At 56.9% G+C, this 27,801-nt stretch overlaps 1 protein-coding gene and 1 non-coding gene across 2 annotated transcripts in view; both read right to left on the bottom strand.

Moving 5' to 3' along the window:
• FAM178B (family with sequence similarity 178 member B) overlaps positions 1-27,801 on the bottom strand; it is a 100,185-nt gene that overhangs the window by 12,002 nt on the left and 60,382 nt on the right. Inside the window, exons 9-12 of the mRNA XM_062208880.1 lie at positions 27,474-27,650; positions 27,112-27,209; positions 8,846-8,933; positions 3,720-3,845 (exon numbers count right to left, since the gene is read on the bottom strand). Of these exons, the coding sequence (XP_062064864.1) occupies positions 3,720-3,845; positions 8,846-8,933; positions 27,112-27,209; positions 27,474-27,650 (489 nt within the window). The remainder of the gene's footprint in view (positions 1-3,719; positions 3,846-8,845; positions 8,934-27,111; positions 27,210-27,473; positions 27,651-27,801) is intronic.
• On the bottom strand, positions 11,803-11,875 carry TRNAM-CAU (transfer RNA methionine (anticodon CAU)). The gene has a single exon. It is a non-coding gene; the product is annotated as a tRNA-Met (tRNA).

Raw genomic sequence — 27,801 nt, forward strand, 5'->3', positions numbered from 1 at the left:
CAGTGAACACCCTCGGCGGACAGCTGCACAGACACCCAGGGTGAGCTCCAAGGTGGCCGCACGGCTGTGTGCCCTTTATCCTGGCATTGCCCAACCCCCCGAAAAATCAACCCTTCACAGGTGTGCTTCTGTGACGGAAGAGCCACTTGAGGGCTCAGGAGCCCAGATCCCAGGGACTTTGATGATGTGCATGGAGGAAGTCTACTGGTGCCCGCCTATGGGTCCCATCACAGCCGCAGATCTAACTATCTAGGCAAAAACTTCCATGGTGCCCCAGAGATCCCGTTTCCATATACTGCCCCAAACTCTAAGGGGGAAAAATAATCCCATGGCTAGACAAGGCATCTGCATAGCAAAAGGCACGAGGCAAAGCAAGAAATAACAGGCCAGAGTGGCAAACGGGGCCAGGACGGGCAACGGCACGTTTAACTGGACCAAAATGTCAATAATTTCAATAAAGGTGAATGAACCGTGACCCCGGCCTTGGACAGAACACAGCTAGACAACATCTGGCCCCACAAGGCTTCTGTGAGTCAGCTAAAAGAAAAGCAAATGGCCCAGGAAACCTCTGGCTCTGGGTTGGAGGGCTGAGCTGGTAGCTCTGAGGAGACAGTGGCAAACTGAATCAGGTTACGCAATGTTTGTCTGCCTGGGGCCAGAAGGACGGTGTCCCCCAGTCCAAGCCTGGGAAGGCGCTGGCCTCTTGCAGAACTGGGACCCAGGGGCCAAAGGCAAGTTCTTGGAAGCCAAATCTCAGAGCATCAGACTCTCCTGTATGAAAACATCCTTCCCTCCCACAGCTCCTCTGCAAACAGTGCACCTGCCTCTCCCTGGGCTGGACCAGACCTCACGCATCACTCCCACCTACGCGTTCCTTCTTCTCCGGGACAGCCTAGCTACAAGCAAGCCAGCACAGGACGACCCCCTAGAACTGCCAAGGGCTCAGCACTTCAAAACGCTAACGCCATTATCATGGTTTTGTCTAAGAGGACGTACCATAGGCGCTCTTATGTTCCATACAGTCCTGGCCATGATTCAGTCAGTGACTTTGACCACGCTGAGGCAGAGCAGGAACCCACGCCTGCACTGCCTCCCCTCCTGCTCCCCGCCTCCCCCCTCCCCACCTCCCCACCCCCTCCAGGCAGTGTTGTGGCAAGAGCACGGTTGCTTCTTTTGTCAAAGTACTTGGAGGTTAGCTTTCCCAGGCGGGAGCCTCACTAGCTTATAATTAGAAACAATGTGCATGATTGGTTCTCTCATTATGTAGGTAACACTTCTGAAGGTGGGGGCCTCCGACAGAAGCCTAGGCCATAAACTCTTGCAGCCTCACGGGGAGACTGGTCAGGCGGCGTGCACAGGGAGGGAGGTTTCCAGAATGGGGGCCGGAGCGGATGGCCAGAACAGGGTGGAAGAAGACAGATTGGAGAGGGAAAGGAAGGCGGATACAATTCATTCATTCCTTCATTCATTCATCTAGCAGCAAAAATAGGATGCAATGGTGCGAGGCACCAGCTGTGCCCGTGGTCTCGCCGCATAGCTAGACAAGTAAGGGGAGCCAGTGAAGTCACATCACGTCCTGGGCACCAGGGAGCCGCTCTCGCAGCCACTTCCCAGAGGGAGGGCGGTGCCTGGACCAGGGCCTGGGGCGGGGAGAGGAGGTGGGGAGACAGGGGAGAGAAGCTGGGCAGAAGTGTTTATTTGCAGGGCTGGAGGAGGGCTGTGACCCGCAGTTTAGGGCAGGAAATCTCCCAGACAGGAGGGAGCAGGGCAGGGGGATGGGAGGCATCAAAAGGCAGATGGCCCCTGCCAGCAGCCCCAAGGCTTGGGAGAGTGGCCGCTTCCCCCAGGCCCTGGCCTCAGTTTCCTCACTGTACTCGGAGGGGAAAAAAAGGCCAAGACTTTGAGCTCCACGGATGAAAGGCTCAGCCACAGCCCAGACCACCGCTCCCGTAAAACAGCGCGGGCGACGCCGGCCGCTCTTTTTGGCTGGTGAGTAGGGCGATCCCCTCTTTGAAGATGAAACGTGTTCAGACCTAATGAGGAGTCCGGCGGCTGGGGCTGAGGTGGGAGCTGGGCCCAGGCACCTGTCCCACCTGGCTCCTCCCAGCCCAGGCCTTGTGTGTGTGTGTGTGTGTTGCACACTCTCTCCTCCCAACCGCCCACCTGCTCCTGCCCCCTCCTCTCCTTCCCTCCTCCGCCCTTGGCTGCAGCACTGCTCATTCAGAGGCAGAAGTGGAGGGGATCCAGCAGGTTCTAAGGTGGTAAGGGCACATTCTGAGATCCACCCCTCCTGTTCCCCAGGCCAGCATCCCCTACATCTTTGGGACACTCTGCTGGGACGTGCTGGCCTGCTGTGTTTCCGGTCAAAGGGGTCCTCATCTACCTGTGTGACAGGATAAAGGACACCCCCGCCTGCTCACTGCCCTTGAGCACCCCCCCGCCAGGCTGCTGACCAGACACATCCTGCCTCGGGGCAGGCTCAGGACCACACGGGGCCCAAGGGAAGTCTCCGGCCTGGCAAAGGCCACATGTCTGCCTGATGGGGTCGGGGGCATGCTCCAGGCTCAGCCAGACCAGACATGACCTCTCCGTTTCTCCCTCACTCGGCCCCTCCCTTGCATCCGGCTCACGCAGACCCCACCCTGGGGCCGGCCCAGCCTCCAGGACCAGCTCCTGTTTCCTGAGGGGTCCTTGGCAAGGGAGAAGGGCCTGTGGCAGCGGCGCACACTCTCCCGGGAGGAAGAAGCCAGGTAAGGGCCTAGTATTAGGCACATGTGAGAGATAACCTTGCCGACACATTCCGGAAGAAAAGTGTGTACCCTGGGACTATCACATCTTCCTAATGGGCCATGTGTGTTCATTAAGTAATTAATTCATTTATCTGATTTGCACAGTGATGCCCAAAGGTTGGGCTTCTGGATCGTCAGCATCCACCTTCCTAAATTAGGGAGATCTCTATCTGCACTGCTCTCCTTGGGTTTCTAGGGATAGAGGCCCTCACTGAGATGCACCCCCACACCCCCCACCACCCACCCCTGCTCTAAGATTCACCCCCAGGGGCCCACAGGCCTCCCGGTTCCAAACCCCACAACCTCCAGGCCCACAGGGGGTTCCTTGTTGCCCCTGATTTCCACCAATGCATGGCTTTCAAGGAAGCTGGGCAAGGTCTGGAAAGCCAATGAGGAAGCGATGGGGCGAAGCCAAGGACTTGGCCTCAGGAACAAGCACGGTGAAGGCCGACAGGGGGCCAGGCCCAGCTCTGTCCTACCAAACAGGATGGCGGCCTCTCGCCTCTACACATCCCTGCCCCTTTCCTCCTTTGCTGCTGCCATCCCCCACCCGGCCGCACACTACAGCACTGCAGCTCCTCCATCCCCTCTGCCCCCTGCTGCAGGACAGAGAGCCCCGCAGCTAACAGAGCCACGCCAGGCTGCAGAGGGTACCGCGAGGGCCAGGCGCGTGTTCCGCTTGCACGCCTGTGCACACGGCGTCCCCGGCGCCCGTGTGAGCAGCACGGTCAAGGGCACTAATGACAGGCCTTGGAGAGATGATGAGCACCTCCCTTCCACGGAGGGAGGCAGCCGCTGGTCTCTGTCCTGGCATGGCCCCAGGGCCCTGGGAGGGCCGGCAGCCGCTGGACCCGCGGGCTGTACAAGGCAGACAGCCCTGCCTTCCCTGCGGCTTGCGGGGGCGGTGCCAGGCAGGTGCTGGGTGCTCACCTTGTGGTCTAGCTCAGCACCGGTCGTTGGCTGTTGCTTCTGGCAGGGTGGCAAAGGATCCGAGCCCAGGTACTGCCCGAGGGATGACGGCCTCATGAGGCTCAGGAGCCGGCTGAGCAGCGACAGCTGGGGAGGACGGAGAAGGGAGGCTGTCAGTCACAGAGGTGCCCCGGGGTGCTCCAAGGACACATTGGCTGGTGGCAGCGGGTCAGAGACCCGGGGCCACGTCTCACCTGCGAGCTGCGTGGGACTGAGTGATCTCACCTGGAACACGGCCCACACACCTTGTCCCTGGGAGAGGAGGGTCACACCCAGTGCTGGGCACATCGTGAGCCCTCTACGAGGCCAGCCAGGCAATCTGCTGAGGCTTACGGTTGAATCCGCTTCCCTGAGGAACCGAGGGCCGAACAGCGGTCTCCTTTGGCACTGGCAAGGCGCAGCCCTCTCTCTGCACAGCCCCCTGTCTTCATACACGCCGAGGAGAGACCGTGCGCTGGGCCCTGCCTGTCCCTCGTGGAGAGCGAGGCCTGCGCTCATTGTCTGTCTGCTTTGCATGTTCCGTGGGTCCTCTCCCCTCTCCCTGCACCCTGCTCCTTCCTTCCAGAGAAAGCCGGAGGGGGAAAAAAAAAGCAAATCCAAACATCGGATCCTTTTACCCATAAAGAGCTTCTAACAAAAAGGGACCAGGACTTTCCCCAATATAAACACGACTTTCTTGCCCAACAAAATGACTAAACGTTGTGTACTATCACCCAACACCTGTGTTCGGTGTTCTCTGAGGGTCTCAAGAACTGTCCTTTTACGGCCGGACTGTTCACCTGGGGATTCCCCACCAAGTCCTGCGGATGTGTCACTTCATCGACTAGCTGGCCACTCCCTCCCCATTTAGCTTTGAAAGAACTGCCCACCCTCCCCAAACAGGCAGGCTCTGAGCCCCTGGACAGAGTCTGCAGCCAGCCCCTCCTTCAGGCCCAGCCCGTGCACCCCATCTGAGCAGCCTGGGGGACACTCCCAGCAAGGACTGCCCAGCTGCCCTGGAGCATGGCCGGGGCAGAGGCCGCAGGGTTCCTGGTCCCTGGTCCTTGTGAGGCCACATGCAACCCTTGGGGCAGCGGAGAATGCAAGATGTACCCTCTCCTTAGATCTAGCAGGTGCGGGTGGCTACGGGCCCCCTCCTGCAGGCCCAGCTCCCTGCTTGAGCCCAGCCCGAAGGCACACCTGGCTTCCTCCAGTGACTCACTGGCAGACACCTGCTCAGCACCTCGGCCGGCCTTAAGCTCAGACAGCCCGCAAGAACAGCTGGGCTGGAGCCTAGGAGTCAGGTGGGACTTGGCCCTTGAAAGGGGGCCAGGGCTTCTTGGCTTAGTGTCTGATCCCTTTCGAAGGGGAGAGGCAGGGGGAAGGAGAGGGAAGGTTCTGGTTGAAGAGAGGCACCATCTGGGGCTTCACCAAACCCGGAGCCGCGCCGCCTCGTTCAGGCTTCCCAAGTCTGGGGTTAGTTTCCAAAACAGCCCTGCTGGCTCAGAGCTCACAGCTGTGCAAGCACAGGGGCCCACCCTGCAGCCCACGCCCCCAGAGCGGCCCTCGGGGGCCAGCAGGCAGGCGAGCCTCACCGGGACAGGGACCTTCCCTGCTGCGGGAGCCCTGGGCGGGGCTGGCCAGGAGCAGCACCGACAGCCGCTTGCTTGCTGGCTTCTGTGTTTTTCCTTTCACTCCACGAAAACAGCTTCCTTGTGCGCAGCAAGCTGCCGCCCCTGCGAGCTGATTGCTAATTTTCTTTTGTTTTCAGCTCAGGCCGTTCCAGCCGGCTTCTCTCCTACAGGCAGGCCCCCTTCCGGCACGGCACAAGGGCTGGTTTGGGCCATGTGGGTTCCCAGCAGGATTGGGGAGGACCAGCGCTTTCCTTCCCCTCCACTCTCCATCCCCAAACACTGGGGTGCATTAGGGCAGACACACCTTGGGGCAAGAAGCAAATGATCACCCAGGAAGCTAGGACTGCAGAACATTATCGGATGCCTGGCAGGAGGAGGCAGAGTCTGGCTCCAGAGAGCCAGCTGTCCACACAGCCTGTTGCTCTTGCGCTTGAATCCTGGCAGGGGCTCCTGTGCGCACAGGGATGGTGGGCCCCGTGACTTATTGCTGTTCCCTGGAGCCTGTGCCCAGGCACTGCGAAGCCGCCCCCTCCTCCTTCACTCCCACCCACTTTTCAGGTAGGCCTGCTGGAGCCCTGCATCCAACACCCTGCAGTCAATGGGCAAGGGCAGGCCTCTGACCCCGAGGAGGCTCCCTGCCTCAGTTTCCCCAGCTGTAAAGTAGAAATCATCGCAGGAGCCCTCAGCGCCTAGGGCTGCTGTGAGGGGTAGGCAGGGAGGTTGTCTCCCAGGACCCAGCAGGGGCTGTGTGAGCGGGAGCTGCACTGTTGTAACAGGCAGAAGGGAGGAAGGGGCAGTGCACAGGCACAGCGGCATGAGAGACCCAGGGGCTGGCCTGGCCCCTGAGGAGGGCTGAGAACCGGCTGCAGGGGGCGGCGTGTGGCGATGCTGGGAAAGCAGATGTGCAGGCTGGATGGCGGCAGCTATGGGGGACAGAGTGGCTCTTTGAAGGCGAGCTTCGGGAAGTTCCGTCTTACAGGCCCAACTGGAAAGGGGAGTGCCTGCAGCCTGGAGACCAGGGAGAGGCCCGAGTGGCCCCGGGCTTGCAGTGGAGATGGGGAAGCGCCCGGCAAGGCCATGGGCAGGCCCCTGCTGGTCCGCCCCAGCTCTCAGCTGCCTCGCATCTCTGGCTCCCTCTCCTCTCTGCAGGACAAGCACCGACTCATCCTCAGAGCCCTGGCTCGGGGCACCACGGGGAGAAGCTGCCTTGGTGTCCCGGGGCACAGTTAGTCACAGCGGCCACAGCCAGCTGGCTCACCCCTCTCTCCTGAGGAAGTCTGGGTACTGTCTGCCCAGGGCCTGGCGGGGCCTGGGGCCGGGGGCCTGGGCTGCTTAGCTGGTGTCTGCTGTGGTGGAACAGCCCTAGGGGCCATGGAGCGCAAAGCTGCACTGCAGCTGGTTGGGCCCCTGTCCGGTGGCAAGACACCCAGCCCTTGGGAGCCACTGAGACCTCTGGGGCCATTTCCCCATGGGGAGGCCCTTGTCACTCTCCTCGGTCCCCTGCCCCTCTTCTCCTCAGCCCAGCCCCGCCTCCCTGAATGCCTCCCCTGGGTCTCCACTGGGAATGCACGCTCTCCACACTTCCCTCGCTCTCCCTGCACAGGCTCTGGCCAACACAACCCAAACCAACGCAAACCGCCAAGCCCTGAACTGGCCCTGCCCCTGAGCGACCCTCTGCCCGTCCAGTCTCTGCCGGCGACGCTCCTGGTGAATCTGTCCCCACCCTGCTTCCCCACCTCCAGCCCAGGACACTGTGCTCTGCTCTCCGTTGGGCTGGGAGACCCCTCTGGACAACGCCACTGCTATTCCCAGGCTGCTCTCTGGAGTCATGTGGACACCCCCCGCTGCATCTCTGCGGCCTGCGCCCCTCACAACACCGTTGGGCCTCTCTGCTCTCCCCTCTTCACAGGGTCACCTGTGAAGTGACCCTGATGCAGGTCACCTCCTCACTCAATCCCCACCCTCTGCCAAGGTCATGGCCTGGGGACACCCGGACATTGTCTGCTCATCCCTCGGGCAGGCACTGCCTCCCCAGGGTGCACCAGGCTCCGTGCTAGGTGTTGAGGGGCAGCCGGAGAGCAGGGACGCTGAACAAGAAGGAAGTACCAGGGTCAGCGCTATGGCTCAGTGGGTTAATCTCCACCTGCAGCGCCAGCATCCCATATGGGCACCAGTTCCAGTCCCAGCTGCTCCTCTTCCCATCCAGCTCTCTGCTATGGCCTGGGAAAGCAGTGGAAGATGGCCCCAAGTGCATGGGCCCCTGCACCCGTGTGGGAGACCTGGAAGAAGCTCCGGCCGTTGTGGCCATTTGGGGAGTGAACCAGCGGATGGAAGACCTCCCTCTCACTATCTGTAACCCTACCTCTCAAATAAATAAATAAAATACAATAAAAAGAAGGCAGAATCAGGAGGTGGATGCCCAGGGAATTTAAGACAGGGTGGCAGACAGAGCTGGGGCATATGGGGTTGGGAGGTCAGGAAGGCCTCCTGGAGGAGGTGACATTTCAGCTGGTGGGAGAAAGACAAGAAGTTCCAGCTGCGCCAAGTCCTGCCTTGGTCTCAGCCATACAGCCCAGCCTGGCCTGTGGATGTGCTGGAACATTCTGCCAGCAGTGAGGGCAGCCGTGGCCAGGCTCACCTGCTCACCTCCAGGGGCTGGCGCGGCAGCCTTCTGCCCAAGTACCTGGCTTCAGTTGGACCGAGGGCTTCTCCCAGGAGTCTCGCGAGATCTTTGGGGAGGTGAGAGTGCTCTCAACCTCCCTGGCCTCCAGCCTTGGGCTGGCAGTGACACTGCTGCTCCAGAGACCCCAAGCTGCACGAGGCTACAGTCAGAGCTCCCTAGCAAGCAGAAGAATGGGGAAGGAAGACGACTCCGATGGCCCTGCTGGCCCAGGGACAGCCAGCGCGGGCAACCTAGAGGTTTGAATTTAATAGTATTCTTTTTCATGGAGATTGTTTTCTCCCTGTAAAATGTTACATGGCCAGGGGCTGTGAGATGGCGAGCTAGGGTTCAACAGGCATGGGGTTTCAGTTTGGGAAGATGGAAGGCTTCTGGGGGCAGATGCCACCTTCCATCCACACACACGCACCAGGGGTGCACACCAGTGGGAACGTCCTTAATACCACTGACCTGAACACTCAGAAATCTGCACAGGAAATCAGTTAAAAGAGTGAAGCAAAAAAAAAAAAAAAAAAAAAAAAAAAAAAAAAAAAAAGGTGAAGTGATAAATTTTGCATTATGCATGTTTTACTACAGTTATAAAAAAAAATTACAGCAGAGGCCCCAGCTCCTGGCTCCAGCCTCAGCACCTTGTGTGTCGTTGTTGAAGGCAAGACCTTGAGTACAAAGCTCAAAGCCAGTCTGGCACTCCGGGCAGAGGCTCCCAAGTGGGAGGGAACGGCCTCAGGAGCCAGCAGGCCCTGGTGAGGGCAGTCTCTGACCCCAGGCCCTGCCCTGCTGAGGCACAGACTCACCTGGGTCTTCTCCTGCCAGAGAGTGAGCGCCTCGTGCTGGCCCAGCATCCGGGCGATGATCACGAGGCTGAGCTGGCTGCGGAGCTGCCTGGGAGGGAAGGAGTGAGAGCGCCTAAGTGGGGGGAGGGGGGAGCAAGCTGAGTGGGGGCTGGGCTGACGGCCGGGGGGTGGGGGGGGCCCTGCCTTGGACAGGGGACTGCGCTCTTCTTCCCAGCGGCACCCCCACCCCCCATGGTCACCCATTCCTAGCCACGGGGCCGTCCAGGCAAAGTTCAACATTCTTGCTTGTGTACTCTCAGGTTATGTGTCAGCGATGTATAGACAGACAGGGAAAACAGGCAGGGGGGGAAAACAGCCAAAGTGAAAAAGGTACACGTAGAGAGAAGGGGAGAACAGCGAAGAAGAAAAGCCCATTTTGCATCCCTGGGGCGTCCTCCCCTGCGGGGCTCCTCAGCTTTGAGCAGGTGGGACACCTGGCCTGGGGAGGCCACCCTTGGCGGTCTTCACCCAGCACCCAGTGACCTCTCCTTCCAGGAACCTCTCCCCTCACCCCACCCCAACCTGGGCTGCCGGGGTAGGCCCGGGGTGACCTAATCAGCTGCTGAGCGATGGCCTCAGGGCCTTGTTGAATTATCAAGAGTACGTGCTAAGGTCCAGGCAGGCAGGCAAACAGGGCCACTTACGCAGCTACCCCGCAGCTGCTGCGGCCATCCTGCCTTCCTGGTGTGAAAGCCCGGAAGAGGAAGTGCCAGGGAGGCCGGCAGCTGCAGGGGACAGAGCCAGGGCCCTGGGAACGTGCCACGGGCCCTGCACCATGTGGTGGGTGAGCCTGATTGAGCCAGAACAGCCCCTGCGGCTTCGGTCAGTTGGAACGGGCTTCCGTGTGCAGCCACCACGCTGCGCCACCCGGACCTAACACCTTCTCTTCAGGAATGTTGGGTCCTCAGACCCTAAGGTTAGGGCCTCCAACTGACATGGGTCCTTGAGCGACAGGGTGAGTGAAAAAAAGTAGAGAGGAGAGAAGTAGAGACCGGAGGATGGGGCCGTGGTGCCAGGGGGCTGGAGAGGGCTGATGTGGCCAGGGGACACGCAGCAGGATGAGCTCCGCCCCTGTCTGAGCTCCCAGGGCCACAGCCTCTGCATCCCAAGCCATGGTCTGTCTCCACCGCGGCGGTTGCAATCCCGGCACCCCCACCTGCTTGTTGACCCCCCATAGGAAACAGCTGGTGAGGACTCTGAGGCGGCCACAGCCCTTAATTCCTGAGAAAGGGAGCGCCAGGGAAGCACAGGAGAGGTGTGGAAGATGGAACACGATGGGAAGCACGTGGATTCAGCGACGCGGGGGGACACGCCCTCAGCTGACGACACTGCGCCCGCAGCCGTGGCCCTACCAGGATATCGTAAGGAACAGAGGGACCCGACACGGGGTGGGGGGGCACAGCAAGAGGCAGGAGGGGAGACCCGGGAAATGATGCTTCCCTGGGAAGGCCTTCAGGGCGGGAGGCGCTGAGCCCTGTCACCCCTGGCTGGCGCTGAAGCCTCCGCAGTTTTCCCCTGCGGGGCCACAGTGGATTCCCTGAAGTCCTGGTGAAGCCGAGCGACAGCGACGTAGGTTAGAGACCCGACATTGCGTCTCTTAAAACTGCTGTTCATTTTCTTAGGGAACAGTCAAGAAAGTCAGAGGAAGGGGCCCTTGAACTAAAAATAGAGAAAATGGGCCCGGCCCTGCGGCTTAGTCAGTTAAGTCGCTGCCTATGGCACCAGCATCCCATGTGGGCACCGGTTCGAGTCCCGGCTGCTCCACTTCTGGTCCAGCTCCCTGCTAATGTGCCTGGGAAAGCAGCGCAGGATGGCCTGAGCGCTTGGGCTCCTGCATCCATGTGGGAAAACCGGATGGAGCTCCGGGCTCCTGGCCTCAGCATGGCCCAACCCATGTTGTGGCCCTTTGGGGAGTGAACCAGTGGATGGAAGATCTTTATCTCCACCTCTCTCTCTCTCTGCCTTTTAAATAAACAAATCTTTATATATATATATATATATATATATATATATATATATATATATATAAAACAAACTAAAACCAGAGAAAGCAGAAAGGGGATACCCACCACGTACCAGGAGGGCTAAAGTGCAGAAGAGGCAATTGCCAGCGTCAGGGAAGGCGCAGGCAGTCACACCCCCCTGGTGGCAATGCCAGTGGACACACCTGCTCCCCAAAACTGAAGCCAGCCTACCCCATGATCCAGCAGTCCTCTCAGCACGCAGAAACAAGAACCAGAGACCCCATGGTGCTCACGAGGGCAGATTCACGGTGGGTAAGCAGACTGGGCCATGCGTGTCCAGCTCGGTCCCACAGGGGGTGACTGTGAATGCACCCCGAGCACCTCACAGGGACAACGTTCATGGAGCGCGGGGAGACACAAGGAATAGATGTGTGGGTTTTCACTTCTTTCATGCACAAGAACGGGCTTATCTCGGCTGCTGGGAGCCGGGAAACCCATGACCCTGGGCAGCGGGAGGAGGGCAGCTTTGGACATGTTTTCTCTCTCGGTCTGGGTGCTGGTTTTGTGTGAGCCCACGGAGCCCCACGCTGAGCGGTCTGTGCGCTGTTCTGTGTGTCACTTAGCAAAGCAACTCAGGGGGCTGTGACGTGGCATGGTGGGTTAAGCCACAGCCTGTGACGCTGGCATCCCATATGGGTGCCGGTTCGAGTCTCGGCCAATCTCCTTCCGATCCAGCTCCCTGCTGACGTGCCTGGGAAAGCAGCAGAAGATAGCCCAAGTGCTTGGGCCCCTGCCACCCACGCTCGTGGCTCTGGTCTGGCCCAGATCCAGACATTGTGGCCACTTGGGGAGTGAATCAGCACATGGAAGACTTCTCTCTGTCTCTCCCTTTTTTTTTTTTCCCAAAGAAACCTTTTTATTTAATGAATACAAATTTCATAAGTAAAACCAAACTGCCCCCTCTGAGGTTCGAACTCAGGACCTTCAGATTATGAGACTGACGCGCTGCCTACTGCGCTAAGGAGGCAGGTTCTCTGCTTCTCAGATAAATAAATGTTTAAAAAAAGAAAAGGAATGAAATTCAGTTGCAGAGGGAGGCAGATTTCTCAGATTGAGCAAATCAAAATATAGAATGTCTAGTTACAGTTGAATTGCAGACAAACTAAAACGTTTCTTTTTTCCTTCCTTTTTTTTTTTTAGGCCTAAGTTTGTCTCATGTGATATCTGCTCTCTGTAGCACATGACATCCTTCTGGTAGCCCTGAGAGTGACTGACCATCACCCCTTCCAGGTCTGGAAGATCTGGCATCAACCAGTGTGGGGCTTTCTCTCGGGCTGTTTCTCTGTTGCCCGGACTCCTTTCTACGCCTCCCACCCCCTCCACCTTCCCCAGAGCCCGGATTAGAGCCCCGAGCAGAGCCATGCCCATCTGCACTGAGTCAGGGGACAGCAAGCTGGAGCCCCTCATCCCTGCTGCCCCCTGGACCCACAGCACCCTCTCCAGACCTCTATGGGTGCAGGCTAGACCCCCCTCCTCCCCGAGAGCCCCACCCTGCGCATCTCTCCTCTGCCGCCTCCCCCTGCCTCACTGGCAGCCCGGACCTGCTTTCCAGCTGTTCCCCGGGAGCCCCTGCAGCAGCTGGGCCCTGACACAGTGGGAGGTAAATGGCCCCTCTGTGGCCACTGCTCTGCAGCCGGAGTCACAAGTCCTACATCTGGGCTTCATTAATCCCACACCCGAGGCCTGCCTTCGCAGGAGCGCCTTCGCCCGCCAACCTGGCGGGGAGGGAACTGGCAGGGCTGGGGGTGGCTCCAGAAGCGGAGAGGCGGGCCGGGTGGGTCAGGACAGGGCTGCAATCCAGAAAGGAAGAAAAGCTCCAGAAAAAGCAGCAAGGGGGTGAATAGAAGAAAAGAAACCCACATCTGAGAGCGGCACGCCCCACCCCCACCCCCACTCCCCCACCCCGCCGCCCGCCCACTGCCTTTCATCCTAGTGGCCCTGCCTGCCTTGTACACACAGTCCCTGCTTTCCCAGTGCCCTCCCCCCAACACACACACACCAGGGCAGGGGGCAGGCCCACTTTTTCAGTTTACAAATGGAGAGAAAGAAGACTCGCCCCCAAGCACCACCCAAACTGGGCAGGGCACAGGCAGAGGGGTGGGGGGTGGCCTAGGCTGGCCCTGGCTCTTCCTCCCCCCAGAGGTCGCCCTGCCCCCATCGGCAAGGCGTCCCCAGAACTCCAACCAGGCGGGGAGAGGAGGACGGAGAGGCCAGGCCGTTGAAGCCATCCCAGCCACTGTCATATAAGGCAACGGGCGCCAGTCCTGCACGCTCAGGCCAGGCCAGGCTGAGCCAGCCTCGTCTCCTCCCTTCCCCCCACGGAACTCGGTAAGACCAGGACACTGGATTAGCAGTCAGAGGAGCTGAAGGTGCTGGCAGACTTGAAGATGACTTTTCCAAACTCAGAGTAGAGCACGGGGCAGTGGAAAGCAGGCACTCTGCTTTGCCAGCCTCTGGCCAGCCGTGTAGCTCATGCAAAAGGGAGGCACCCTGCGGAAGCACCCAGGAAGGCTAAGGCACCAGTGGTGGGTGGGCCAGCGGGATGTCAGGGTGGTGGCACGGGAGCCCCTTGTCTTCATGGCCTCCAAAGGGAGCCAGACCCTGCCAAGGCTCAACGGCCCTAAAAGATAGTCTGGCATCTGGCCAAAGGTGTGAGCTGCCTTTTCCACGTCTCCAGGGCAGCTCGGGAAGCAAGGGCAATGGCTGTTCTGCCTGACACCCTCCCTCGGCATCCGCCGGGCCTGCGTCCCCGGGGCTGTCCCCAGCCGCCTCTCCGCTGTCAGGGATGTGTCATGCTACTCGTCCCCCGGACCTTCACTTGCAATCCTCTGTCCACCTTGCACATGACTGCCGGCAAACCAGGATCCAGGCTAGACACTGGTGAAACCTCCCCATGAGCACTAGCCTGTAGGGCCATTCCTGCACACATCACTCGCCCCACTTCCAGCACAGCGATACCATGGCCACTGACGCAGTTGGTGGTGCTCCACCTGGCCAAAAACAAAGGATACGTGTACAACCAACACATCAACGTGGTGGTCCCCTGAACGAAACGTGAGCCAAGGGAGCCAGACGGAGAATTCCGCGTGGTGTCATTTAGAGAAAATGCTCACGAAGAAGCAAAATGAACCTGTGCAATGGCGATGAGGAAGGGGTTCCCTTCGCAGAGTCTGGGAGGGGCCGAAGGGCGCCTTGGGGGACGTGTGACTCCTCTCACAGTCCAGCGCTTGTTCCAGGGATGCGCCCTTGCAAAATGCACTGAATGGCACATGCATTTTGTGTCCTTTTCTTCGGGGGGCGGGGGCCCTAGCACCATGGCGTAGTAGGTTAAGCCTCTGCCTGTTGTGGCCAGCATCCCATATGGGCACTGGTTTGTGTCCTGGCTGCTCCTCTTCTGATCCAGCTCTCAGCTATGGCCTGGGAAAGCAGTAGAAAATGATCCAAGTCTTTGGGCCCCTGCACCCATGTGGAAGACCTGGAAGAATCTCCAGGCTCCTGGCTTTGGATTGGCCAGGCTCTGGCCGTTGTGGTCATCTGGGGGAGTGAACCAGCAGGTGGAAGACCTTGCTCTCTGTATCTCCCTCTCTCTGTCACTCTGCTCTCAAATAAGTAAATTGTAAAACACACACACACACACACACAGGGCAGTCACAACCCAACTCCTATCTTCCTTCTCTCCCTATCTTCCCTGGAATTAGGATAAGATCATGGAAGTTTAGGTTTAGAAAAAGCCTTCAAGTCCCCTGGTCTAACGCCTGCATAGTCGCCCATTTAACTCCTGTTGCCACAGCCCTAGCAAATGTTCATCTCAGCAAAGGAAGCACAGAACGTGGCCCAGGTCATTTGTGGGACTAACTGAAGGACATTTTCCCTACGTTTGGTCCAAATCTGCTCTTCTGTGACTTCCGCCCAGAGCTCCCGCCTTCTGCACCTGGTGGCCTGCAGACCGGTTAGGCCCCTCTGTGCCCTTGAAGGCAGTGGCTGCGTTCCCACGGCCACCCCTTGTCCAGACGCAACAGCCGCACTTTTCCATCTTTCGCTGTCTTTTCGCCACTGTCCTATGGGTCCTGCCAAGGCCCTCGGGGGCTGCCAATAGCTCCCCTTTTCAAGGGAGCAGCTCAGAGCAGTGGCGGATGCTCATTTTCTTGGCAGCCCTAAGATGCGCGAAGCAGTTAACAGATTGGGCCCGAAATCTCTCTTCACACGTCTGCCGGCAGCCGCACTTCCCAGATCCTGTTCTTAATTGTGCAGCTGGGCCTCTGCTTCCGACTCAGCCCCTGCGACGGTCTGGGCAGATCTTCGGGGAGCTTCAGTCCGCTGTCAGTTGTATTCACGTCAACTGTGAATCTGACCATTGTTCCACTAATGACCTCATCCAAGATGCTGGCTGGTTGTGCCCTGGCCAACCTGTCAGGGAGTGCGGGCCCCCGGGTGGCCTCGGGGGCCTGCCCGGGGCGGACTCTGGCACCCGGCAGCACCCTTTGATGAGGAGCCTGGCTGATTCTCCCGTCACTCAGCATGCATTTCTTCATGCTGTCCCCACACAGGGTGACAGCCTCTACCGAGTGCTCTACCCAGCATGCTCCCCAACCCTCTGCAGAGCGCTACTCTGGTCCGTGTGGCAACAGAGAAATAGGCCTAGTCTGGCTCGATTTCTTAGGACTCTTACAAACCAGTTTCTAAGTATGTACTCAGAAACCAGCCCCTGGGGAAGGACGCCGAGGGGCAGGTCACCCCCATCTCCCAGGACCCTCCCTGCTCCAAAGGCACCCCAAGTGTACATCCATGGCCTGAAGTTCAGTCCGCACAGTGGGGTGCTGTCCTGCCATCGCCAACACTCCCTTAGGCTTCATGGATTTCAACATTTTTGGTACCAAAATAAACTGATCTTTTAATGCTATTTTCTATGAACTTTCTGAATTACCCCATGTTTGATTCCAGATGAATGATTAATTTCCATGACAAAGGCCCTAGAAACAAAATAGGAATTATGTAGCATTGTTCCTTCTTCAACTACGTAACATCTCACTGTCAGCCTCAAACTGTGCTCCTTCCTTCAAAAATTAACTACACAGGAGCTGGTGCTGTGGCGAAGTGGGTTAAGTTGCTGCCTGCGACACCGGCATCCCATATGGTCACCGGTTCGTGTCCCAGCTGCTCCACTTCCAATCCAGCTCCCTGCTAACGGCCTGGGAAAAGCAGCAGAAGATGGCCCAAGTGCTTGGGTCTCTGCACACACGTGGGAGCCCCAGAAAGAGCTCTGGGCTCCCAGCTTTGGTCTGGGTCAGGCTGGGTCGATGTGGCCATTTGGGGAGTGAACCAGCAGATGGAAGACCTCTCTCTGTGTCTCCCTCTCTCTTTTTTTTTTTAATTTATTTTTTGACAGGCAGAGTGGACAGTGAGAGAGAGAGAGAGAGAGAGAAAGGTCTTCCTTTGGCCGCTGGTTCAACCTCCGATGGCTGCCGCGGCCTGCACACTGTGGCTGGCGCACCACGCTGATCCAAAGGCAGGAGCCAGGTGCTTCTCCTGGTCTCCCATGGGGTGCAGGGCCCAAGCACTTGGGCCATCCTCCACTGCACTCCTGGGCCACAGCAGAGAGCTGGCCTGGAAGAGGGACAACCGGGACAGAATCCGGTGCCCCGACCAGGACTAGAACCCAGTGTGCCGGTGCCACTAGGCGGAGGATTAGCCTATTTAGCTGCGGTGCCGGCCCCATCTCTTTCTGCTTTGTTGACTCCTGCCCTCCAGAAGCAGCCAATGGGTGAGCATGTTCACTGAGCCCCAAGGACCCAGAGAGCAAAGCCACAGCTCCTGTCTTTCCTGCTCACAGCCCGGAGCTGGCACAGGGGCCAGTAGTCGGGGCCTATGTCGGGAGGATGCTGGGAAGAGGAACAGATTTGAAGTTTGGAGAGAAGGGCTGCTCGTGAGTCCGGGTGGCTGCAAAGTTCTGTGACGTGGTAGGTGCATGGGAGCCTGCAGGGAGCAGGGGGATGAGTGGGACTGGAAAAAGAGGCACAAGGCCCTTGCACACCAGGCATCACGCTGAGCGGCTTGCATTTCATTCGGAGGACAAAAGCAGGACAGGACCAGACACGCATTTGAAGGGGGGGTCACATCGCCCGACTGCTTGGGGGTGGATAAGACCAGGAAGAGCTGCGAGAAGATGGTCAGAAGCTCAGGGGTGCTGTACTAAGCCTGAACTGAGGCGGCGACAGTCGGGATGGAGGAACGCTGTGGGAGACGAGGAAGCTCCAGAGGACACAGCCTGTCTGTGGGACTCAGGCCCAGACGCCACTCGGGAGCCCAGGAAGACGGGGGTGTCAGTGCGTTCCACCTGTACAATCTCAAACACTTGCCCACGCTGATCCAGTGCTTAGCAAAAAAGTCTGGTCAACAGTACTGCTTCGGGAGCCACTGGCACGTGTGTGCAGGACACTGTGTCTCAGGCTGGCTTCCCCAGGAAACGGATTCTGAAATGGAGACCAGCTTGCAGGAAATTTATGCAGGAGGGCAGAGGGAGGGAGAGCACCCTGCGGCTCCTGAGCTCCCGCAGGTCTGGAGGAAGCAGGTCTGGGTTTCGGGAAAGCTGGGTTGCAGCAAACGCCTTAGCTGACCTCACAGGAGCTCTGGGGCTAGCCGGCTCCTTCAGAGACATCCTGGACAACAAGCAACAGGCAGCACGGGCTGCCCCCAAGGGAGGGACCCAGCCTCAGGTACGGTGACAGCGAAGGTGACAATTGGGGGAAGAATGCTCCTGGCAGCTGAGGAATGCCTTGGTCTCCAGGTAGGGGGGTCTGGGTGGAGCTCCCAGGACCCAGCACAGATGGCCCTGTGGCCCTGTGTCCAGCCACCAGAGAAGAGGGGCTAGGGGCAGAATTAGGAGGCAGACCAAGGCCTGGGCCCAACAGAGACAGCGAGAAGTCAGGAGAACGGATGGAGACAGACCGTCCATGAGCGAAGGGCATCAGCAGGTCACTGGTGATGGAGAGGTTTAAGTGGAATGCTTGGTGCCACATGAAGGCCTTGTGAGTCACTGGACACCTCCCACCCACTCGCCAGTGCGAGCCACGTGGCTGCCGCCACTCCTCACGCTTGTGGCCTGTGACCTGCTTTCCCCTTGCTGTCCTTCTCCCAGCACCAGCCATGGCACCTCAACAGTGACCTTGACCTGCCTCACCCTAATTGATTTGCAGCCCTTCGGAGGTCCCTAGGCCGATGGGACCTTGGCTGCCTCTTTCCAGAATGTTCTGGCCTTGTCCGCTCCGAGGGGCCGGAACGTCTATTTTCTCCCGTGAGAACTCCCTATGATGCTCCGAGCTCTGAAGAATCCCACAGGTGCCCAAGGGTGGGTAGGATTCAGACAAGGTGTGATGAGAATGAGGGTGGGGGCGTGAAGGAACTTGGAGCCGCAGCAGGAGCCAGCCGGAGGAAGGTGTGGCTGGAGACAGAACTGTAGAATTGTTCTAAGGTGGAAGACACACGAGCGTGTTGATTCGCTGTGCAGAAAGAGCCATCAGAGGATGAAAAGCTAACAGTATGGGAACAAGGAGAGATGACTGCAGAAGGTTCCGGAAGAGGCAAAATTGCTGGGGTCTAGTGTGGCCGGTTCGGTGGAGAGGAAGAAGGTGGGACTTGTGAGTGTGCCAGGTTTGCAGCGTGGTGGTGGCAGGGATGTGATTGGCTGGCAGTGCAGAGGCTGCGACCACGAAGGTGTGATGAGGCCTGCAATCTGCTGTGCGCCCAGGGAGGCCAACCAGGAACTCAGAGTGAGGCCAGCAGCCAGGGTGGGGACGATGGGTGGACTCCGTGTGGCCGTGCGGTTGCAAGGTGGGCGGATCTAAAGACCAAGCAGGAAGGGAGTGAACAGTGGAGCAAGTGCTCCAGGAACTGGTCAGGGCCTGGACGCAGCGGCAAGCTGGGAGAGCAGAGGGTGGGGCCCTGTGGTCCCAGGGCGACGGAAGGAAACAGGAGGGCTTTGGGGAGAGCTCTGGCGCACTTGCGAACCTCGCTGCTCTTGTCCCCAGCACGCAATGACCCCGGAGTGCGAAGGCTGCTTCGTCCCAACAGCTGCCGGAACTTCTACTTTATCAGCCAGTTCCTCCTTGGTGGCCAGACAGAACCTCCTCAGCTGGCTGCTGCAGACAGAAAACACGCTAAGGGGACAGTGGGGAGCTCCAGAATTCTCAGAAGGCAGAGAATAGGGACAGCAGACGCTGGGCAGCAGCAGTGATCCGGGTAAAGTCCCACCCAGGCCGAGTCTGCTGAGGGCTGCCGTCCCTGGCTCCTTCCCTCGGGAACATCCAACCAGTAGAGCGTGCTTCTAGCTCCCAAGAAGCGGAAAGAAAGGCCATCTGTCCCTAGCTTCTGCACAGAGCCAGGCACGGCCAGCAGCCTCCCCCAACACAGGAAGCGTTGTCCAAATTCTGGGCATGTCCCCAGACCACGCCCCAAGCCCCAGAGCAGTTCGATCACAGCAGCAGAGATAAGAAGAGAGTCCAGTTTTGGCCTTTACCACTGATTCTGCACGGGGCACCTGTGACATTATGGTCACCGTTCCAGGTGCTGGGGGACAGCCTGGAGGAGACGCTGACCTCACCCTCAGATCACTTATGCTCTTATGGGAGAGGCGCAGGTAACACAGGAGGAAAAGAAGGAAGAGGGGCAGGTGTTCCGCACCTTAGTTAACGTGCTGCTTGGGACTCCTGCATCCCCTGTCAGCGTGCCTGGGTTTGAGTCTGGCTCTGCTTCTGATCCCACCTTCCTGCTACTGCGCACCCTGGGAGGCAGCACTGATGGCTCCAGTGGTTGGGTCCCTGTTACCCCACGTGGGAGACCTGGACTGAGTTCTGGGCTCCCAGCTCTGGCCTGGCTCAGCCCTGGCTATTGCATTTTGGTTGGGAGATTCTCCTCTCTGCCTCTCAAATAACTAAAATCAATAAGTAGAAAATGTTAAAGAAAGAAAAGTGAGGTCCTGGAGAGCCCCAAGGTGGGGGCTGACGTGGAACACAAGGGCTTCTCCAAGGCAGTGACTTTGGACAGGGACCACCATGATGAGCAAGTGGGAGTCTCCTGCCAACATGGAAGGAGGGACATCGAGACACAGGTGCCTGGCACGTTCCAGATACACCTGCGGAAAGAGCAGTGGGCAGGGGGCCCCACGACGGGGGCCAAACAGGTTTTATTAAAAAACTCTAGGGGCCCGAGCTGTAGTGTAGCAAGTAAAGGCACCGCCTTCGGTGCTGTCATCCCATAAAGGTGCTGGTTCGAGTCCTGGCTGCTCCACTTCTGATTCAGCTCCCTGCTAATGCACCTGGGGAAGCAGCAGAGGATGCCCAACTGCTTGGGCCCCTGCACCCTCAGAGGAGACTCTGTCCCTCCCTCCCTCCCTGCAACTCTGCTACTCAAATAACTAAATAAATCTTAAAAAAAACCAAAAAACTCTATAGACTTCGTTCTAAAATGACACTAAACCTTGGAAAATTCTAGAGCAGAGAAGTGACTAGAATACTTGTGCTGGGTTCTGTTGTGAAGTGGTTCAGGTGTGATAATGATGTGGTTATGTTTAAAGAGGGCTACCCACTGAGACAAACTGGGGATACTCTGGGATTGGTTGAACAGGGAGCTGGGGCTGGGGGTGGGTGCGAGCCAAAGGAATCCCCATGCCTACAGTAGATGCCTGTGGGCTTGGTGGGGTTATGGACCCATTCTATTCTCTCTACTTTTGTATGTATTTTGAGACTTTCTGTAACAAAGCTTTAAAAATATTATGAAACACAAGTGACTCTGGCTAAGTGGACAGACAGGTTGTAGGGGGAGAGAAGAGAAACCGAGAGGCCAGTGCTGTGTGTGGGAAAGAGGAACGAGCCTGCGAAGACCTGTGCCACTGACATTCATTCATCTCCACACCCAGGGGTTCCCTTTCCTCCCTGAGAAGACTGGGATCACGGGGCCGGCCTTGTGGCACGGTGGGCTAGGCCATTGCCTGGAGTGCTGGCAGCCCACATGGGCACATGTTTGAGCCTCAGCTGCTCCACTTCTGATCCAGCTCCCTGTCTATGTGCTTGGGAAGGCAGCTCAAGATGGCCCAAGTCCTCGGGCCCCTGTCACCCACATGGGACACCTGGATGGAGTTCTGGGCTCCTGGCTTCAGCCTAGTCCAGCTGTGGCCATTATAGCCATTTGGGGAATGAACCGGAGGAGGAAAAATCTCTCTCTCTGGTATGTGTATGACTCTGCCTGCCAAATAAATAAGTAAATCTTAAAAAAAAATAAAATAAACATCATACTTTATACGTGGTTTTACAACCTTTTTTCATTTGGCATTATTTCCTCAACTTGCCCTTTCTTCTGTCATTTTAAAAACGTATTTACTTATCTGAAAGGCACAGAGAGAGAGAGAGAGAGAGAGAGCAATCCTTCCATCTACTGGTTCACTCCCTAAATGCCTGAAGCAGTCAGGGTTAAGGCATGCCAAAGCCAGGAGCCAGGAATTTCACCCTGATCTCTCCTGGGGGTAGCAGGAACGTAAGTACTTGGGCCACCACCTGCTGCCTCCCAGGTGCATTAGCAGTGAGCTGAGTTGGAAGTGTGGACTGGCCAGAACCCCAGCAGGCACTCCAATATGCGATGAGGGTGTCCCAAACAGCAGCTTAACCTGCTGCCCCACAACGCCCACTCTTATATTTTTAAAGATACATTTTATTTAATTGAAAGACTCAGAGAGAGAGAGAGAGAGAGAGAGGTTTTCCATCTGCTGGTTCATTCCCCAAATAGCTGCAACAGCCAAGACGGGGCCAGATCATAGCCAGGAGCCTGAAACTCCATCCAGCTTGGTCTCCCATGTGAGTGTAGGGGTCCCAGCACTTGGGCCATCTTCTGCTGCTTTCCCAGGCACATTAGCAGGGAGCTGGATCAGAAGTGGAGCAGCTGGGACTCAAACTGGCACCCATAAGGGAAGCCGGCACTGCAGGCGGCAGCTTAACCCACTGCACCATGACACCGGCCCCTGTCATTACTATGTGCTATAAAACAGCTCATAGTCCGGGTGGAACTTTATTTATGTTGGGGCACTGAGTTGTTCCTGATGTGTTGCTATTGTAAACCTCGCTCTGCCAAACATCCTCATCAATAAATCTTTGCTCACTCTCTGGTTCCTCCAGGTTAAACGGTTTGTGGAGGGGTTTGCACGTTTTAACATCACTTGCTGGATTTTGCCAAATTGCCCCCCAGAGGGCTGGCGCAGACATGCACAGGGTCAGCAGGGGAGCGCACGCCTGTTTCCTCACACCCTGCCAATGCTGGGCACCACTGTTCTTGCGGATCTATGCCAACCTGCCAGGCAAAAAGCTCAGTGTTGTGGTCTCGGCCAGTCTTGGGACCTGTGTTAGGGAGACTCTGTCCACTTCCCTATCCGACTGGGCAGTCTTCTTAAGCTGGCTTCACCTCCCCCTCGACTCTGAAGGCCGCATGGGGCAGCACGCACTGGATATTTAATAAGCAGGTGCAGATGGTGAAGAAGGCTGGGCCCCCCGGCCGGGGAACATCGACCTTCAGTGGAGCGTGGGCAGCCCGCGGCCTCCCCCTGCCCCTTGTGGGGCTCCTGCACATGGCAGCAGGCATTTGCTCAGGGTGCACACTGGAGACCCTGGACGGAAGCTGGGTCACACAGGCCCCTCCCAGTGGTTCCCCAGAGCTACTATAGTGGGGCCGCTGTCCCGAGGCAGACTTCCCTCCAAGAAAGTCCTCTTCCCGTCGGCCTCCTGTCGGGCGGTTGGCACCAGCATTTGCCTTCATTTCTCATAGTGAAGCTCAACTGTTCCTTGAATCTGCAGCGCACCCCGTGCAGCCCTGATCATCACGGCGGCGGAGCGGGAGGGAGTGCACGCACAGACGTCGGTGGGCGTGCTCGCTTTGTGCTTAACCAATCGAGTAGACTAAGAGTGCAACAGCCCCTTGTACAACAACCTGCCCTCCCTTCTTCCTGGGGTCAGTCTGGGCACTGAGCCCAGTGGGGCGGCCACCAGCGAGAGCAGAGCAAGGCAGCCAGAAGCTCCTCCAAGTCGGCACGGCAGGGAGTGTGGGGGTACGGCGCAAACTAAAGACCTACACCGAATACACCGAGGCTGTAAAAAAAGAATTAGAAGCTCTTTACAACCCAATCTGGAGCGACGGCCAAGGCATACCTTGTAGTGAGGAGTTCGCAGGGAAAACATGCGGATACTCGCACATGCGCACACAGAAGCCAGGGGCAGGCTAGGGGGCTCAGGGGGCAGGGATAGCGGCACATTTTCAATATCTGTTTCCTGGTGTCTTTTGAATTTGGGGCCATTTGAATGATTCTCTAAAGAAGGAACAGAATACGGTTTACAAGTATTCACTCCTCATCCTGATGAGTGCTTTGCCCTTCCCTGATGCTCTTGGCCCAGGGTGGACAGGTCTGTCTGGGAGCCAGGTGAAGGACGCTCCATTGTGTTTGCTCCTCGGCGGCAGAGGGGCACTTGCCACGGGTCCTGGAGCTACTGAGACCCTACAAAAGACACTGATTCCCGAAATGTGGCCGGCAGATGAATGAGTGAAGTCGTACATTTAAAATTTGAGAAAGGTAGCTTCAAATCTGTTGGGGAAAGGTGGGATTTTTTTTTTTTTAAGATTTATTCCTTTTTTTTTTTTTTTTTTGAAAGGCAGAGTGACAGAGAGACATGGAGAGAAAGAGAATCTTCCATCTGCTGGTTCAGTTCCTAAATGCCCGCAACAGCCAGATCTGGACCAGGCTGGAGTCAGGAGCCTAGAACTCCATCCTGGTACCACATGTGGGTTCAGGGACCCAAGTGTCCAGGCTATTTTCTGCTACCTCCCAGACACATAAGCAAGAAGATGGGTCAGAAGCAGAGGAGCCAAGACTGGATCCAGCAGTCTGATAAGGAATGAGATGTTGCAAGTGGTGGCTTAACCTGTTGCACCACAATGCTTGCCCTAGGATGAAGTAAGACAAGAAAAACTGGCGTTGGGTCCATTGGCTCTTTAAGAATGGAAAAAATGAAGTCAGATCCTTGTCTCATACCTAGAAAAAATGGGTTCCAGATAAGATTAGGAATGAAGTTATCTAAGTACTGAAAGCAAAGAGAACTATTTTTGAGGTCTTGGAGTGGAGAAGGCCTTCCTAGTCAAGACAGAAGATTCAGTTACACAAAACCCCAGTCAACCCTCTGTACTACTGCAAATCTAACCCTGTCCTACAATCTCAAATTTAGAGAAAATGGTTTTGAAAATATCCAGTTCAGGGGTGGGCATTTGGCACAGAGGTTAAGATGCTGTGTGGGACGCCTGGGACAAGCCCAAGGTGTTTGGACTTGGCTACGTGTTGGACTACCTAGGTTTGAGTCCCCGCTCCTCTGCTTCCGGTCCAGGTTCCTGCTAAGGTGCACTCTGGAAGACAGCAAGTGATGACTCAAGTACTTGAGCCCCTGTCACCCTTGCAGGAGAACTGGATTAAGAATTGGGCTCCACTGGCCCAAGTCCTTGGGCCCCTGCCCCTGCACCAGGAGGAAGCTCCTGGCTCCTGGTTTCAGATCAGCTCAGTTCCAGACATTGCAGCTATCTGGGTAGTGAGCCCGTGGATGGAGACCTCCCTACCACTTCTGCCTCTCTGTAATTCTGCCTTTCAAATAAATAAATAAATAAATAAACCTTAAAAAAAAAATACTTGAGCTCCTGGCTTTGGCTTGGTTCAGCTATAGTGGTTACAGACATTTGGAGAATGAACTAGCACATGGAAGATCTCTGTCTTTTTTTTTTTTTTTTTTTTTGACTTATTTATTTATTTGAAAGTCAGACTTAGAGAGAGAGAGAGAGAGAGAGAGAGAGAAAGAGATCTTCCATCTGCTGGTTTATTCCCCAGATGGCTATGTCAGCCAGGGCTGAGCCAGGCTGAGGTCAGGAGCCAAGAACTTCATCTGGGTCTCCCACGTGAGTGCAGGGGCCCAAACACCAGGGCCATCTTCCATTGCTTTTCCCAAGGCACATTAGTAGGGAGCTGGATCGAAAGTAGAGCCGCCAGACTCCAAATGACGCGGATGGCGGAATCGCAGGTGGCAGCTTTAGCTGCTACACCACAGCACTGGCCCGCTCTGTCTTTACATCTCTCTTTCTGTCTCTCTGCCTTTAAACAAAATGAAAATAAACAATTTAAAAAAATTCAGTTCAGTGAAAGATACCACACATAAAGATTTGAAAAGGACAATTTACAACCTTAGGGAAAAACTGTTTGCAGCATATACTTGTATAATAAACAAAACGTAAATCAATACAGTTAATGAGGAGATAAATTACCTGATATAAAAACGGGTAAGAAACACCAAAAGGTAATTTATAGTAAGGAAACACAAAAGGCCATTAAATATAGGGAAGATGTTCGATTTCACTGGCAACCAGGGGAATGAAAATCAGAACCACAGGAGGACACTTCCCACCCACCAGATTGGCTAAAACTACAAAACAAAACAAAACAAGGCTACGCGAGTTAATGAGGGTGTGGAGAAACAGGCATTTTCATAACCACTGGGGAATATTAACCTGGCTACGTTTTTAGAGGTGCAGTTTTAGGACCGCAGTATCACTTCAGGGAGCTTATCCTACGGAAACCTCACATCAATGTCCAAGGCCAACCCACACAAACGGTGGGTGAGCGTCAGGTGTCGGGGGACCAGCCCTGCGGCCACTGGGAACAGGTTTACTGTATAGCTATGGATACAGATACAGGGATGTGTGTAAGAGAGAGAGAGAGAGGGAGGAAGAGAGGAAAGTAACCACAAATGACGTGGCCTGCTTGAGTAAATGGGGAATGGAGGCAGATGACAGGGCCTTGGGGTCAGCCTAAGGTGTTTAGACTTAGTGGGGAGCAAAGCGAGACAAGAAGTGGTAATCTCAGTATCTGCAGACCAGACAGGGTTGGGGAGGGAGAGAAACAGAACACCTCTGCTGCCCAGCAGGTGAGGCCGCGAAGTGCAAGCAGGAGGGGCTGGAGAGGAGGTGACTGATGGCAAATGACCTGGACAAAGCACCCGCCAATGGAGCTGACGTAAGGATGGATTTAAGATTCAGAGTTCAGAAAGCTGAAAGGACAGCACTGAGTTCGGAAGGTAAAAGAGGCGGGGATGGAAAAACCCTTTAGGACTGCAGTTTCCAGCTTGGGCAATGGAGGGGATGCGGTGTTTGGGGAGGGCAGGGAGGCAGAGGCCAGCCTCTGCAGGTGCAACTGGAAGCAGCCAGGTGTCCAGGCTGAATGGAGATGGAGTCCTCTGAGGCACCCACAGGCTTTGGACAGAACTCCCAGAGCAAAAACTTCCTTCTGGGGCTGTGAAGAGGCCAAAAGCGCCCCCACGTTAGGGCTACAGGAGGACGCAGCATGACTGTACTTGACTTTCTCAGTCACTGTGCACTTCCCTGGCTGGGCCTTGGGGTGAGAGGAGGGATCAAACGCTAAGCCTGCTACAGGCGGCCTCCCGTGGCAGGGCCGCGGTGCAGGGTAATAGCCAAAGGCTTGGGTGGGGAGGGGAGAAAGGAACTGCAAATGGCTGGGCACAGAGAGCAGAGGGGATGGGAACTTCCTGCGGCCATGGAGATGGAGATGGAGAGCCAAGTCTAGCCAATGGGCCTTGTCTCCGGCTGGGCTGAGTTTGTTTGTATGTTCACCTTGCCCACCATTTGAAAAGCATTTGCAAAGTGCCAATCTTGTGCCAGGCACGGTTCTTCTGCACCTGGGGTGACCCCGACAAGTTACCTCCTCTGGTGGAGGTGACTCAGAGGAGTGAGGCAGTCATAAACGGGTGAAGAAATAGTAAGACGACTCCTGGCAGAGATAAATGCCGCACAGAAAATAATAAACGGAGGGTGTGGGAGGGGACGAGAGGAGGAGGACCAGCTGAAGTCTGGAGAAGAAAGCCACAGCAGAGCTTGGGTGGGGGGAGCCGAAGAATGGAGGGCGGGGCACTGCAGGCAGAGGCTAATTGCACAAGGCAATTGTTTTGCTAATAAGAACATGTTAGGAAAATTAGGCTTTTTTTTTTTTTTTCATTTGTAAAGAACTCATTAGTGAGTTGTATTTTTAGTTCTTCCTTCTGGGGCTTGGAAATCGAGTGGGGAGGTTTTGCTGGGGCTGGGGCTGGGCCTAAGTGTCTGAGAGTGGAGGCACACGGAAGCACCCACCTGCTCCTGGAGGTCACGTCCAGGAAGAACTGCACGAGTGCCAGCAGGTTGTGATGGTGGTCGGACACCCAGCTCAGGGCACAGCACAGCTGCTGCAGCTACACGGGGTGCACAGGTGAGCTGTGGAGGAAGCCCCTGCCCATGCCCGCCTGCCCCACGGCCTGTCCCATGGCCTGCCCCACGGCCTGCCCACAGCCTGCCCCACGGCCTGTCCCACGGCCTGTCCCACAACCTGCCCACAGAGGAGGCCAGGGACACAGCCAATGACCTCCACGCAGTGTTGCCCACCCCAGCCCTGTCTCCCTGTCCCCCTGGTGCTCTGGGGGGTGCCCTTGTTCCCTAGGGGCCGGCCTGCGTGATACCTTCCCTGGCCAGTCTTGGATGTTCTCCAGGAGCAAGAGCAGGAGCTGCTGGAGGTCAGTCTTGGGCAGCAGGCGCAGCCCCACGTCCAGGCCAGCACGGCACAGCTGCTCGATCAAGCCAAGAAGGTTCCCATCTGTGTAGGCCCCCGGCCGGGCAAGGGCGCACAGTGTCAGGATCTGGGGAACACAGGGAGAACTGAGTTATCCGCGGCCGTGTTTGGGGAGGGGTGGGGAGAGAGGGAGTCAGGTGTATGAGAGGGACGGCACCGTGGGCCCCTTGGGCTGCGCTAGGTAGGAGCCGAGAGCGTGAGAATTGAGCAGCGAGGCC

Source organism: Lepus europaeus, chromosome 13 (assembly GCF_033115175.1).
Source record: "Lepus europaeus isolate LE1 chromosome 13, mLepTim1.pri, whole genome shotgun sequence".
NCBI classification, from domain to species: Eukaryota; Metazoa; Chordata; class Mammalia; order Lagomorpha; family Leporidae; genus Lepus; species Lepus europaeus.